Source organism: Buteo buteo, chromosome 2 (assembly GCF_964188355.1).
Source record: "Buteo buteo chromosome 2, bButBut1.hap1.1, whole genome shotgun sequence".
Taxonomy (NCBI): Eukaryota; Metazoa; Chordata; class Aves; order Accipitriformes; family Accipitridae; genus Buteo; species Buteo buteo.
The window spans coordinates 926322-940176 of NC_134172.1; the positions used below are offsets into that span (position 1 = coordinate 926322).

Below are 13855 nucleotides of genomic sequence, written 5' to 3' on the forward strand. Positions count from 1 at the left end.
CTGTCCATCTGCATGTGGGCTGCGCTCGCAAACAAAGGAGCAGCCACTCACTGGGGCCAGGCAGGGAGGAATCCCCCGGGGTTGTTGGGGCACTGAACTCAGCTGCCGTTAGTGCTGTGCTCTGCCGGATGCAGGCAGTGTGCCCGGCTTTCCCCACTATTAATTTAAGCAAAGAATATGGAGAGAAATTTTTAGGGTACAATATTAAAGGGGGACTTTGGTTTTTTATGAGACTTTCCAGCTATCACTTATAGAAGCAGGCAGGCATGTACTGTGCAGAACTCTGCAGCGTTCTCTTTCTAAAATTACTGAAAAAAAGCACTGTTCAGCAGATCTTTGTACGGGGGATGCTGTTACGGCTGCCAGCAGAAGATTGGTCCCTGACCAGGAGGTGAAGCTCCCTGAATTCAACCACAGGAGATGCCAGGAGTTGGTGGATGTGAAGGACACTGGTGAGGGAAGCGGCAGCATGTGCAGGCAGTGCCGGCTGAGCTTCGCTGGTAGTCAAGGGGGAGCTGAACCCCCAGGGGAGGGAAGCAAAGTCTGGGACCTTCTGGAGAGAAGAGTCTTGCAAGAGCAACAGTGCCCATGGAACCACAACACTCATTCCAGACAAGGCTGAGATTACTCTGGTAATATCACAAGGGCCAAATTTGGGTATAAGGGTAGCAAAACTGGCATGAATTTGTAGTATTTTGTATCAGAAACAGTGTGGCCAGCAGGACTAGGGCAGTGATCGTCCCCCCTGTACTCGGCACTAGTGAGGCCGCACCTTGAATACTGTGTTCAGTTTTGGGCCCCTCACTATGAGAAAGACTGTGAGGTGCTGGAGCGTGTCCAGAGAAGGGCAACGAAGCTGGTGAGGGGTCTGGAGCACAAGTCTTATGAGGAGCAGCTGAGGGAACTGGGGTTGTTTAGTCTGGAGAAAAGGAGGCTGAGGGGAGACCTTATCGCTCTCTACAGCTACCTGAAAGGAGGTTGTAGTGAGGTGGGGGTCGGTCTCTTCTCCCAAGTAACAAGTGGTGGGATAAGAGGAAACGGCCTCAAGTTGTGCCAGAGGAGGTTTAGATTAGAAATTAGGAAAAATTTCTTCACCGGAAGAGCTGTCAAGCACTGGAACAGGCTGCCCAGGGAAGGGGTTGAGTCACCATCCCTGCGGGTATATTTAAATAGACGTGTAGATGTGGCGCTTAGGGACATGGTTTAGTGGTGGATCTGGCAGTTTTAGGTTAACGGTTGAACTCGATGATCCGAACGGCCTTTTCCAACCTCAGCGAAACACGAAGGAGACGGTTTTCTCCGCACACGCCTCCTGAACGACCGGCCACCGAGGCAGCGCTCGGGGACGGGCCGGCCGGCGTGGCTCCCGGCAGGCCAGCGGACACCGCGCCGTGGCCAGAGCGGGGTTTGGCCCATCCCGGCCCCGGCCCGGCCCCCGGAAGCGGCTGCGTCACCGCCCGACGGCGGGATCACGTGGGGCGCTGCGCCAATCCCGGCGGCCGCCACAAAATGGCGGCGCCGGTGAGGGCAGCCAATCGCGCGGCCGGCGGGCGTCACGCGGGGCGTGGCGGCGCAAGGAGTTCCGGGAGAACCTTACGGCTTCCGGGTCACGGGAGCGAGCCACGCGTCGGGGGAAGGGGCGGGCGGAAGGAAGGCGTGGCTCCTCACCGGAAGTGCGTGCGGATGTTTACAATGCTCGGGGCGCGCCTTTCCGTTGCCGTGGTAACGCGGGACGCGGCCTGCTGCTTCCGGGCAAGCGGGCGAGGCGGCTCCTCCGGGCCCGCGGCCGCCGTTCCCTCCCCGGGCCCGTTCCCTGCCCGTCCCCCCGGCGCAGCGCCATTCCCCATCCCCCCGTCCCGCTCCGGGCCTCCGCCGGGGAAGGAGCGTGCAGTGCCCGTTTGGCGGGAGCCAGTGACCCCCGAGGTCCCGCTGGGGCGGGGGGAACACCTGCAGCCTCCTTTTTATCTAAAAAGTAGTTGATTCTCCAGATAATTACAAAATCGACGGTTTCTTGCTATGAGCAATCTTAGATCGAATGCAGTGAGACCTCCAGGCTCAGGGATTTGTCTGACTTATTTCCCCAGTTCCCCAGTGTCGTGCACCAAGGCCGGTGCTCCTGTTTTCCAGCTGGTCTCTTGGCAGCTCTCTATGCTGGCTGCTGTGTAACCACTTCTCCGGATTTTGTTTTCTTTAGTACAGACAAAATTTCTAAAGATCCCTTGTCTCCTGTGTGTGGTTCCTCCTTAATTCAATTCTCTTTCCCATGATGTTATGTGAGTTGTTCTCAATTTACCCTCTTGTCATGGCTTCTGCTGGGATAGAGTTAACTTTCTTCCTAGTAGCTGGTATAGTGCTGTTTTGGGTTCAGTATGAGAAGAATGTTGATAACACACTGATGTTTTCAGTTGTCACTAAGTAGTGTTTAGTCTAAGTCAAGGATTCTTCAGCTTCTCGTGCCCAGCCAGCAAGAAGGCTGGAGGGGCACAAGGACTTTGGAGGGGGAACAGCCAGGGCAGCTGACCCCAACTGGCCAAAGGAATATTCCTCACCATGTAACGTCATGCCCAGTATATAAACTGGGGGGACTTGGCCTGGGGGTGGGAATCACTGCTCAGGAACTAACTGGGCATCGATTGGCGAGTGGTGAGCAATTGCATTGTGCATCACTTGTTTTGTATAGTCCAATTCTTTTGTTATTATTAGTGTCATCTTATTATTGTTATTATTATCATTATTATTTTCTTTCTTTCTTTCTGTTCTATTAAACTGTTCTTATCTCAACCCATGAGTTTTACTCCCCCCCCCCCGATTCTCTCCCCCATCCCACTGGGAGGGCAGGGGTGAGCAAGCAGCTGCGTGGTGCTTAGTTGCTGGCTGGGGTTAAACCACAACACCTCTCTTTAATTCCCCTTGCTGGTGGTACTCTTTATTCTGCCTGTAGCATTCACATCCCAGCACCAGCAAGTGCAGAGCAGTTCTCAGGGGAACTCAGGGTTCCCCTGGCACCTGCAGCTGCTCCAGGACCCCACTTTACTGATGCTGGGGATTGCAGATGGGATGAGGAGGTGGATGGAGGAAGAGGAGGTGCCCCAAGACACCAATTTTGGGGACATGTTTCCTCCAACCCATCCCAACCCAACTTTTGGGGTGGCGGAGGGGGATCTGCCCCATGCCTTGTCCACAAGTGATGGCGCTGCCCACACCTGCCCGTCCCTCTGGCCCCACCAAGGTCCCTTGCTCTCCCTGGCATCCTGTGGTGACAGCTCACTCCGATTGACTGCGGTGGGCAGAGCAGCCTCCACCACTGATATCAGGGGCCAAGGTCCAGGCGGGGAGCACACAGCGGCACCGGGACAGCCTGAGCCGGGCGGCCATGCCCCTACGCAGCGCCATGAGGCTGTGGCTGCTCTGCGGCTTTGCTGCCACCATGGCCCTTGTGGCCGTGGCCCAAGCTGACCACGGTGACTCGAAGAAGGTTGCACGGGGGAGAGAGGTTGGTCATGTGTGGAGGGGAGTTCAAGCTGGGCAATAATGGAGGCCAGGAAAGGGGAGACTGCACAGAGAGCACCGTGGGGAGGGAAAATCTCCCCTGGCATGGCACAGCACAGCATGGCACGGCTCTGGCACCACGGGGACACTGGCTGCTCTGTCACCAGCACCCTGCGCTGAGACCCCCTGTGGGGAGAGGCCAAATCCCGGGAGAGCAGCTTTTCCCCCTTCCCTGTTCCCTGTGCTGCCCTGGGCACTGGTGGGGCTGAGGATGGGCTTGGGGCACAGAGGTCCAGCCAAGCCCTTCACCCCAAGGGCCAACGCCACGGGGCAGGGGTGCCACGCTCTGCAGGCATCCCAGGGGCTGTGTGCTCTGCCAGGGCCCCTCTTGCAGCTGCAGCGCTTGCACAACCAGCAAACATTTCGTCAGAGGGGTGGCGAGTGACTGAGCAGGGGAGGAGGGAGGCAGTGGATGCGGGTGGTCCAGCAGCTGCGGGGGAGGACGGGGGCTGCAGCACAGGATGGTGGCTTCACTGTGCTGATGGAAATCGGGGGAAGGGCTGGGGATAGGGAAGGAGGGTGGGAGCATGTTGTTTCCAAAACACAGCCTAAAACATGGCCAGGGATCGGGTACCTGAGCAGGGATGGACCGGGGGAAGCTGGGGAGGGTCTGGGCACTGCTGGGCATGGAAGCAGTCCTGTCCCCATCCCGGCATGGCAGCAAAGGGGGCTAGCCGGCCATTTCTCCCTTGTCTCCTGCTCCCCAGGGTGCTCCCTGCTTGCATCTCCCTGCCTGCACTCCCACCACCCAGCCCAGACTTGGGGGTGCTCATGCAGGCACCAAAGAGACCCTGAGTGCCAATGGTCTCCAGCAGAACCAGTAACAACCCTTCCCTCTGCAGGGGATGAGCAGCGGGGGCCGTCGCCGGCCCCACAGACCCTGCTCGGGGTGCTTCTCCGTCCTGAGCGAGGTGAGCGGGCAGTACCAGGCTGTGGCCACACCACACCACTGAGGTGGCCGCTGTGGGGGCCGGGGCAAGTGGCGTGTGGGGAGAGGAGGAAACTTGGTGCTGCCAACTCCTCAGTGTCACCCCGACGGTGTCCGACGGCCCCGCGGCACCGGCTGTTCCTGCACCCATGTCTCTCCCCGCAGGAGTCGCAGTCAACATCCTGGCATGCCGGGGAAGATGATGAGGTTCAGCCGGGCAGGCGGGTGCGTATGGAGCCAGTGGAGGAGGGTGAAAGGTCCGGAGATGCCGCAACGCACCACGCGGTGCCGGCCCCCAGCCCCGGAGCTGCCACGGGGGTCACCCTACCCAAGCCTGCCAGCAGGCAGCCCCTGGCCGCATGTCCTCCCCCCCCCGGCCAGGCTGGCCCCAGGCCTCCCCATCACCCGGGGCTTGGCGTGATGCTGTGCTTGCTCCCGCAGGGGAGAGCCAGGAGGGAGGACAAGGAACCGGCCCAGCCCATGAGGCACCCTGGCAGGGTCCTGCTGCCGTGGCAGGTAATGGCGGAACTCTGGCGGGATCCCCATCCACTGGCAGCAGCAAGACACGGGGACGGGGACCCCGGCCATCATGGGAACCCCCCAGCAAACCCCACCATGTCTTGCAGGAAGCGCTGAGCACCCGGACGGTGCGGCTGAGACAAGGGGAGTCAAAAGAATTCTCACGGCGAGGAGCGGTGCCAGTGGCCGGGCGCAGCCTCACGCCAGGAGAGAGCCGGGGGTCCGGCCACCCCCAGGCTGTGCCGTAGGGCCCACCTGCCCCCTCCCAGCCCTGAGGCAGCCAGGGGGCCTGTGCCCCCCACCCAGGGCACAAGCAAGCCTGTGCCTATGCAAGCTCAGCCCGCGTGCACCCCCAAACTGCTTCTTGGGGCACCTGCCCCCCCTCTTTGCCAAGCCACCAAATAAAGCCTGCGAGCCAGAGGGAGTGGGTGAGTTTTTGGAGGGGGACCGTGGTGGATGACCCTCTGACGGGATGACCCCGGCACTGGGGATGCTGCTCCCACACCGGCCCAGCTCCTGCACTGCCCAGGGTGGGGTACCCGTCCCAGCCCACCCCAGGCACCTCTGCTCCCAAGGTGTCCCCTCATCGGTGCGACCAGGACCCAGCCTCATGAGCTCATGTCCCTCTGGTGCCGGCATACACGGCTACAAACACAGACCCACGCACACGCAGCACCCCGGGGACCCCCCAGCATGGGGACAGGGGGGCACCAGGATGATCCCCTCCTGCTCGGCCCCTGCTCACATTCCTCCTTCCCCCCCGCAGCTGATGCTGCCTGCCTCTGCCCGCAGCTGGACTTGCCTCCCCAGGGAGCACTTCCCCTCACCCCCAGCCCCTGCCATTCCGCTCAGCACACCCCAAAACTGGTGGTGAGGGGAGAGGGGGTGCAGAATGGGAGGGTGCAGGGACAGCCTGGCCCCATGCGTGGCACCCAGCCAGCGGCACACTGGCATCCACAGGATTCTTGCCTTGGCTGGGCAGAGAAGGACAGGGAGTCCCAAACCCTGCCCAATTAGCGTTAACAAAGACAATAACCAGAAGCAAATGGGCGCAGCCGCACCAGGCAATGGCGGCAACCAGGACTTTGCAGCTGATTGGGCTGTAACTGGGGGGGGGGTGCAGGGGGGGATGTGCAGGGTCAGGGGAGTGCACCGTGTGTGTCCTGTCCATGTGTCTCTGGGACACAAGCTCAGCTTTGCTGCTGGGTGAACCCACAATGAGGGAGGCGGCAGCCATGTGCCCCAGCTGGGGCAGAGACCCCAGGCACCGGGCTGGGCTCCAGTGGCTGGGATGGAGGGTCCTGGCTGAGGCAACTGGGGACAGTGGCTCCTGACATCCCTTATAGACTGTACTGGGTGCTACTGGTCTGTACTGGGCTCCAGTGGCTAGGCAGGAGGGTCCTGGCTGGGGCAACGGGGGACTGTGGCTCCTGACATCCCTTAAGAGCGGCCACGGGGCTGTTGACTCTGAGCGGTCCTGTCCCTTTTCCTGTCCCCACCATGGGCCAGGGAGCTCCCGCCAGCAGCCGTGGGGTGCAGCACGGTGGTGGCGGTGGTGGGGATCACCGTCAGCCCAGGGGGACACATGGGGAAGGTCACCACGTCACTCAGCAGCGAGGGCTCGGTGTTGATGTGCCAGGCAGTGCCGCAGGCCCCGTGGTGGGCTCAGTGCCGGCACAGAGGTGATGGCAGCGGCTCCGCGGTGTTTGCAGCCCCTCTCCTGCCTTGGCCCCTCGGGTGCCGCTTCACGGCACGGTGGCGATGGGCTGCCTGAGCCAAGAAGCTGCCTGGCACGGAAAGTAAGACACGTCAGGGTCCGCCTGCTCTGATGAGCGCCGCGTGCCCGGCGGGGAGCGCAGCACAGGCAGGCTTGCTGCCGGTCGGGAGGGTCCAAGCCGCAGGACCCCCAGGGTTGCAGGCAGCAGCCTGCCCAACCCATCCACCCCCTGCCCACCGCCTGCCCTGCGTCCCAGGGGCCGACCCAGCTGAGCTGTGTGGCACTTCCCAGTCCTCCCTGGCACCTACCAGGGCCACTGGCTGCAGGAGCCACAGAGGAGATGGCAGCAGTGTCACCATCACTGGTTTAATGCGAGGGGACGGACGGACACCACAGACACCCACGGGGGCTTGGGGGGGTGGGGTGTCGGGGGGCAAGCCCCACAGCAGTGAGTGTAGGGTGCAAGAGATGTCGCCCCGGGAAGGCTGGGCTCTGTGGAGCAGCCAGGACCAGGGCTGGCCCCTCCGGCGTGGCTGGCAAGATGTCTTGGCCACCCCCTCTTCGGCCGGGGCCAGATCCTGCCACAGGCAGCCTCTCCACCCCGGCTCCAGGATGGCTACCATGGGGATGCCGAGGTGCGGGAAGCCACAAGGGCTTAGCACCGCGCAGGAGCCAACACAGCGCTGGGACTGGCCGCAGCAGGGAGAAGGATCCAGCACCCCCGGGCTGGGCTCAGTCATGGCTCCACGGAGCCCCGGCCGTGGCCGGCAGCCGGGCAGCGGGCGCTGCAGCGTGGCTCGGCCGCCCTCCAGGCCCATCGGCCAGCAGCGAGGGGGTCTTGGCAACAGGGGGGACAGGCGGCGGGGACGATGGCGAGGCGGGTGCCGGCCCAGCTGTGGGGCTCAGGGCACCGGTGGGCTGCCCGCAGCAGTGCCAGCTTGTCGGTGAAGCGGAGCAGGCTGAAGAGCAGCGGCCGTGCCGGGGTGGCAGGGCCGCACAGCCGGCGGGCGCTCTCGGTCTGCAGGGGAGCCGGGGCCGGCAGCAGGCCCATCGCCGCCGGCAGCGTGGTCTGCAGGAAGCCGACAGCATCGGCACCCTCCTCCCCCTCGGGCAGCTGCGGCAGCCGCAGGCTGTTGGGCCGTGTGCGGGTCTCCAGCGCCCAGCACCGTCCCTCCAGGCGCCGGACGGCGTGGCGGAGGCGCTGGTGGCTGCGGGCGAGGGCGGCCATCTTCCGCGCCTGGCCCCGCTCTAGCCGCTCTAGGCGGCTCCGCACGCCCCGCACTTCCCGGCGCACCGAGCCCAGGTCCCGGCACGGCCGCTCCAGCTCCTCCGCCAGGACGGCTCGGACCCGGCCAACTTCAGCCCACGGGTCTTGGGCCTCACCGGGGTCCTCCCGCGGGGATGGGGGGCTCATTCCAGGGCACCCCTTCTTGGGCAGGCTCACCCCGCTGCAACTGCCAGGACACATGCCAGACCCCGGGGGGGACATGGCACCCGCTGCGAGCCAGAGGGTGGGAGCTCAGACGGTGCCATGATGCCACCAGCCCCCTCCCACGCCGCCCCCCAGCCTGGCCCCAGCCCCCCCCCCGGTACCTTCTGCAAAGGGTCTCTTGGTCACCATCCCTGCAGCGGGGGGACAGGCGGGCGGCCGGGTGCTGCCGGCAGGGCGGGCGTCCCCCGGCACGGCAGTGCCGCGTGTCCCCAACGCTCGCGTTTTGGCGGGGCTGCGGGGGGGCACCGCTGGTGCTGTCACCCCTGGGAAGTGGCACAGACACCCCGTCGGCAGGGGCAGCCCCCCCAAAAACCTCCCCACCCCGCAGTGCTGCCCATCCCCAGGCGCTGGCACAGGACCCCACATGTGTCCTCAGCCCTGGGAGATGAGGGGCTGCCGTGCCCACCGGGTCAGGGTGATGCCAAGGCCCGGCCATCGCTCTGCTCTGCACCGCGCACCCGGGCACAGCCGTTCCCTCCACCCCAGGGTTTCAGCCCCTTCTCCCACCCCAGGGGCCCTCGCCCCCCACACCAACCCGCTGGCAGGAGAGGGGCTGCAAGCACCGCCGAGCCCCCCACCCCAACCCTTGTGCCACCCACCCGCTGCGGAGACACTGCAGCCCCCAGTGCCTGGCACCGCAGCCCCCTGTCTTCTGCCAGCAGCCGCCGGCCAGGCTGGGATGGGCTTGGGGGTGGCGATGTCCCGCAGGCAGTCGAGCAGCCCTTGCAGGGGGCTCTGCCCCACGGTCCCAGCTGGTGAGACCCCCACAGAGTCACCCTGAGGTGTGATGGGCAGAGGGGGCCTTCAGCCCCCCCCCGCCCCAGCACCACAAGGGTCCCTCCAGGGACCAGACCCCAAAGGGATACCCAGGCTCTGCAGGGATGCCCCTTAGGGACCTGACCCCACAGGGATGCCCCAGGGGACTGGACCCCCCAGGGATGCTCTCCCAAAACCCAGACCCCCCTCAAGGTTGTGTCCCCCCCCAGATATCAGACCCCTCCTCCAGGGATTCTCCAGGGACCAGACCCTGCAGGGATGTCCCCCAAAGCCCAGAACTCACAGGCATGCCCCCTCCAAAGCCCAGACCCCCCCCATGGATGCCCCCATGGACCAGATCCCACAGGGATACCACCCCCGCCCCTGCCAAAGCCCAGGCCCCCCCAGGGAAGCCCCTGCTCTCCAGGGGCAGCACTCCCCACCTGAGACCCTGGGGCTCAGCACCCCCACCCACATCCTCGCATGCCCCTGTACCTTGCTGGGGGGGCTGAATTCCCAGTGACGAGGCACGTGCCCCCCAGGGCCAGCTGGTCGGGCTGTGCAGGGAGGGAACACTCCCCCCCACAGGGACCAAATCCTGCCCGAGCACCCCACTGCGCAGCCCCAGCCCCCACACTCTGTCCCCCAGGGCTGCCTGAGACCCCTTGGAACCCTCCAGGACCCTTCCAAGACCCTCTGGGACCCCCCCAAGACTCCCCCAAGACCTCACCAGCTGGCAGCGTGGGGCTGTGGCACAGCCCACCATTCCAGCCCCAGGCCACAGCCTGGGCTGCTGGCTCCCTGGTGGCACTGCTGGCGAAGGAGATGCCGCTCAGAGAGCCGGGGTGCCCGGCACCATCCCCAGATTGCGGGCAGCAGCGGGCAGGGGCTGCCTGTGACTTGGCTAGCGAGGGGCCAGGAGGGGTGGCCAAGCCTGCAGGGCACACTCAGGGCAAGAGCTGACAAGACCTGGCTCATCCCACCCTTGCACCCGAGACCCCCCGGCACAGCCCAGGAGCTGCAGCGAGTGCCAAGCGCTGTGTGTCTGGCACTCGCCTCGGCTTGGCAGGCTTGGCACCAGCATCCTAAGTCCTCTTGCCACCCCAGGGTGCAGAGCACATCCCTGGCACCCACCCACGAGGGACACAGGGTGGTACCCAAGCCCCAGCGCCAGTGAGCACGGGGTCCGGCAGCTCCCTCCTGCTGCCTCCGCAGAGACTGGAGACCAACGCCCAGCCCTGCCGTGCCGTGCCATGCCATGCCATGTCATGTCGTGCCATGCTGCAAGAAGGTACCATGCTGTGCCATGCCATGCCATACCATGCTGGGCTGTGGTATGTGCATGGTACCACACTGTGCCATGGCATGCACTCAATGGCATGCCATGCCTTGCCATGCTGCACGGTACAATGCCGTGCCATGCCATGTCATGGGCATGACACTGTGCCATGCCACACCTCTGAGCAAGTGTCTCCCAGGCAGAGATTGGTGACCGCTGGGCTCTCCCCGCTGCCTCTCCCCAGGGGCATGGGAGCTGCTCGCCGGGGGGCTGGGGGTGGCAGGATGGCCAGACCCCCTCACCACTAGCTCCTCCAGGCATTTCTCCAGGCTGCGGAGTGGGCAGGTCTCCTCCGGTGCCTCCATTTTAACTGCAAAAGCCAGTTCCAGTCCCTGGCCCCCCGGTAGCCAGGCATCCCTGGACATGGCTGGGAGCAGGGGGCCAGGGGGACACCCGGATCCCTGGTACCAGACGCCTGCACACCCTCACCCCCATGCCAGGGTCCCCAGCCCCATGGCTCACCCGCTGCATGCACCATCCCCAGCTCCACTGCGAGGCTCTGCCAGCCCCCGGCTCCCAGCACGGCCCAGCTCCGTGGGGGCCGGGGTCTGCTGGGGGGCTAGTCCTGCAGGCAGGCAGGCTGGCCCCGGGGAGACCCCCCCTCTGCAGCAACACCTGTGCCAGCATTAGGAGAAACCCCTGGTCGGGGCTGGGTGCTCTCAGGGCGCCGATGCCAGGACCCCCTGCACAGCCCTTCCCAGGCAGAGCCGGGGGGTGCAGCCCCCACCCTGCCATGGCTCAGCGCGTGGCTCCCCACAGCCGGGTCCACGATAGCGCTGCCAGGGCTGCAAGGCGGCTTCGCCTCCAGCACCCTCACACCCCCGCTATCACACATTACCAAGGCAGACCCCCCACATCGCCGGTGCCCAGCAGGGCAGGACCAGGCTCTCACCCACCCGGCACAGCCCCGGTGCTCACCACCTGCGCCCATCTGCTCAGAGCCCGCTGCCGCGTCCCTGCTGCTGGTGGCACCCGGCTCCACGCCAGCCTTGGGGCCACCGAAGAGAAACTTGGGGATCTCCTTCACCAGCCGCACCAGGGCGCCGAGGGCTGGGCTGCTGGGGGGCCCTGGGGGAGAGGGGAGGTGGGGGTCCCGGGAAGGGCAGCCCCCCCAGCCACCAGATGCCGAGCTCTCCCCAGCCGGAGGACTGGGACCCCCATGCTACCCCCACTCTGGCTGGGATGAGCACCGGGGCAGGGCCCTACCAAGGGAGGCCAGCAGTTGGGATGTTCCCTCCGTCACCTCCCGGTGTAGGTCCCGCTGCCATTCCTCCAGCAGCTCCCACTCCTCCACTGAGAACCAGACCTCCACGTCCTCGAACGTCACCGGTGCCTGCAGGGACACCTCCTGCCAGGGCAGCAGAGCCGGGAATAAACCACATGTGTCTGTGGGGCATGGGGATGCTCTTGCTGACGCTGTGGGGACGTGCCGTGGGGCTGGGGAGCAGAGCCAGCCTGCCAGGGGAGAGGGAGAGCAGAAGCCGGCAGGTGCCGGGTACAGGATGAAGCCACTGTCCCCAGAAGAACCCGGAGTGCCCGAGCCCCTCACAGAGCCGTGCCAGGCGGTGGCAGGACCCCTGGCCAGGCCTGAGGTGTGCGGCGAAGGGGTGTGCGAGTGGCCGTGCCAAGCTCTGGGGCTGGCACATGGCTGGGAAAGGGCGTGCTGCTGTGCCCATCCCGCACTGGCACGGAGGCAAAGGCATCCCAGCACGCTTCCTGGCACGCTTGCTGACAGGTCCCTGCGCGCTTCACGCTCCGTCAGGGAGGACGTGAGATAACCTGCTCTGACACCCTGGTATTTGCAGCAGGAGTCACTTTGTCCAACCTTTCCCTCCCCGCACAGGCTGGGTGGGGGCCCGATGCCACATGCGATGGTCGTTGCCAGCTCCATGCCACCATACCCATCCCGCTGACATCAGCCGTGCAGGGATTTGCCAAGACAAGGTTGCGTTGAGAGGTGCCAGAGGGAGGTGGTTCACCCCCATCCCATGGTGTTTGCCCCCATCCCGCTCCCAGCCCCTCTTCCGAGGGACAGCAACACCCCCTCCCCGCGTCCTCCGAGCGGGAGGCGTGAGCGGCCGCGGGCAAAGCCAGGCTTTGCCACTGGCACCCCCGGCAGCTCACCCCTCCAGTATGGCAAAACCAAGCTCAGTACACACACTGACTATTCACGTGGGGGTGCTGGGGTGCTTAATCCCCTCCCAGCCTGAAGAGGGGACCCCTCGGGGGGGTGCGTGGGGGACACACACCTGACACCAGCCAAATCCGACACATGCCCCGGCTGGTGCTCGCCCTATGCCAACCTGGGGGGGTGAGGACCAGCCCCCAAATCCCAGCGTCGCCCCAAGTCTGGGGCTGCCCCCCACCCGCCCCTGCTTTGCTCGCCCGAGGTCGCGGCCAGCCCGGCAGCGCCCCGTGTCCCGTGGGAGCCTTTGGTCCCAGCTCCTCGGGGTGACCCCGCTCCTTCCGTGCCCGGGGCCACCCCGGTGGGACGGTGACCCCCCCCCGGGACAGGCAGCCACGCGCAGAACTGGCAGCGCCCCAGCCCCACGCTGCCGGCAGGACCCTCTCCCAAAACTGCTCCGGAGGTGCTCCCCTCCCCGGCAGTCCCCCCTCCTGGTGCTCTCCTCCGTCCTGTTGCTCTCTCCAGCCCGGTGCTCCCCCAGCCCGGTGCTCTCCCTATCCCGGTGCTCCCGCATCCCGGTGCTCCCCCAGCCCGGTGCTCTCCCTATCCCTGTGCTCCCCTATCCCTGGTACTCTCCTCCGTCCTGTTGCTCTGTCCAGCCCGGTGCTTCCCCCATCCCGGTGCTCCCCTCCATCCCGGTGCTCCCCCATCCCGGTGCTTCCCCCAGCCCGGTGCTCCCCTCCATCCCGGTGCTCCCCCAGCCCGGTGCTTCCCCCATCCCGGTGCTCCCCTCCATCCCGGTGCTCCCCCAGCCCGGTGCTCTCCCCTCCCCGGTGCTCCCCTCCATCCCGGTGCTTCCCCCATCCCGGTGCTCCCCTCCATCCCGGTGCTCCCCCAGCCCGGTGCTCTCCCCTCCCCGGTGCTCCCCTCCATCCCGGTGCTCCCCCAGCCCGGTGCTCTCCCCTCCCCGGTGCTCCCCTCCATGCCGGTGCTCCCCCAGCCCGGTGCGCTCCCGGTCCTACCTGCCGAGGCGCGGCCATGGCTCGGCAGCGCGGGTCCGGTGCCCGCTGCAGGACGGCGGGCAGCGGCGGAGCAGCCCCGTTCCCGGCTCCCCGCTCCCCGCTCCCACCGGAGCGCGGCTGGAGCTGCCGCCCGACCCCCGGCACGGCTCGGAGCGGGACCGCGGCGCCCAGCAGCCCCGGCCCGGTGCCCCCGCTCCCCCCCGCCGCGGGGCACTGCCGGTGCCGGTACCGGGGTTCGCCCCCACCCCGGAGCAAAGCCCCCGTCCCGAGGCGCCCGGGCAGGTCCCGCGGGGCTGTGGGGTGCGGGGCCACCATGGCACCGGGGGACCGGGGCGGGGGGTTGGCACGGGGGGGTCCAGCGGGGGCTGTGGGGCTGGGGTCGGTGGCACCGGGGGACCGGGACAGTCT

General features: G+C 65.9%; 2 protein-coding genes across 3 annotated transcripts; both read right to left on the bottom strand.

Moving 5' to 3' along the window:
• Nucleotides 1–7099: 7099 nt before the first annotated feature.
• LOC142038102 (uncharacterized) lies at nt 7100–10570 on the bottom strand. The gene is made up of 5 exons (XM_075043146.1): nt 10419–10570; nt 9692–9771; nt 8805–8957; nt 8307–8468; nt 7100–8210 (listed from the first exon to the last, which is right to left on the bottom strand). The coding sequence occupies exons 1-5, from the start codon at nt 10559–10561 to the stop codon at nt 7450–7452; spliced, it is 1299 nt and encodes a 432-aa protein (XP_074899247.1). The 5' UTR covers nt 10562–10570; the 3' UTR covers nt 7100–7449.
• LOC142038164 (uncharacterized) lies at nt 10555–13794 on the bottom strand. 2 transcript variants are annotated; one of them, XM_075043303.1, is made up of 5 exons: nt 13448–13794; nt 11507–11648; nt 11219–11368; nt 10763–10915; nt 10555–10610 (listed from the first exon to the last, which is right to left on the bottom strand). In XM_075043303.1, exons 1-4 carry the CDS (start codon nt 13760–13762, stop codon nt 10860–10862), a joined length of 663 nt encoding a protein of 220 aa, XP_074899404.1. In that variant the 5' UTR covers nt 13763–13794; the 3' UTR covers nt 10555–10610; nt 10763–10859. The 2 variants fall into 2 exon arrangements, with proteins under 2 accessions (XP_074899404.1, XP_074899396.1); XM_075043295.1 differs by having other exon boundaries at nt 10763–11368.
• Nucleotides 13795–13855: the final 61 nt, after the last annotated feature.

Coding starts and splice junctions, on each gene's coding strand:
- LOC142038102 (XM_075043146.1), bottom strand. CDS start 10,561: ATGCCTGGAGGAGCTAGTGGTGAGGGGGTCTGGCCATCCTGCCACCCC. Junction 9,772..10,418: donor TGGGAGACACTTGCTCAGAG/GTGTGGCATGGC, acceptor CTTCGCCAGCAG/TGCCACCAGGGAGCCAGCAG. Junction 8,958..9,691: donor CAGCCCCACGCTGCCAGCTG/GTGAGGTCTTGG, acceptor GGGTCTCACCAG/CTGGGACCGTGGGGCAGAGC.
- LOC142038164 (XM_075043295.1), bottom strand. CDS start 13,762: ATGGTGGCCCCGCACCCCACAGCCCCGCGGGACCTGCCCGGGCGCCTC. Junction 11,649..13,447: donor CCATGGCCGCGCCTCGGCAG/GTAGGACCGGGA, acceptor CTGCCCTGGCAG/GAGGTGTCCCTGCAGGCACC. Junction 11,369..11,506: donor CCAACTGCTGGCCTCCCTTG/GTAGGGCCCTGC, acceptor CCTCTCCCCCAG/GGCCCCCCAGCAGCCCAGCC.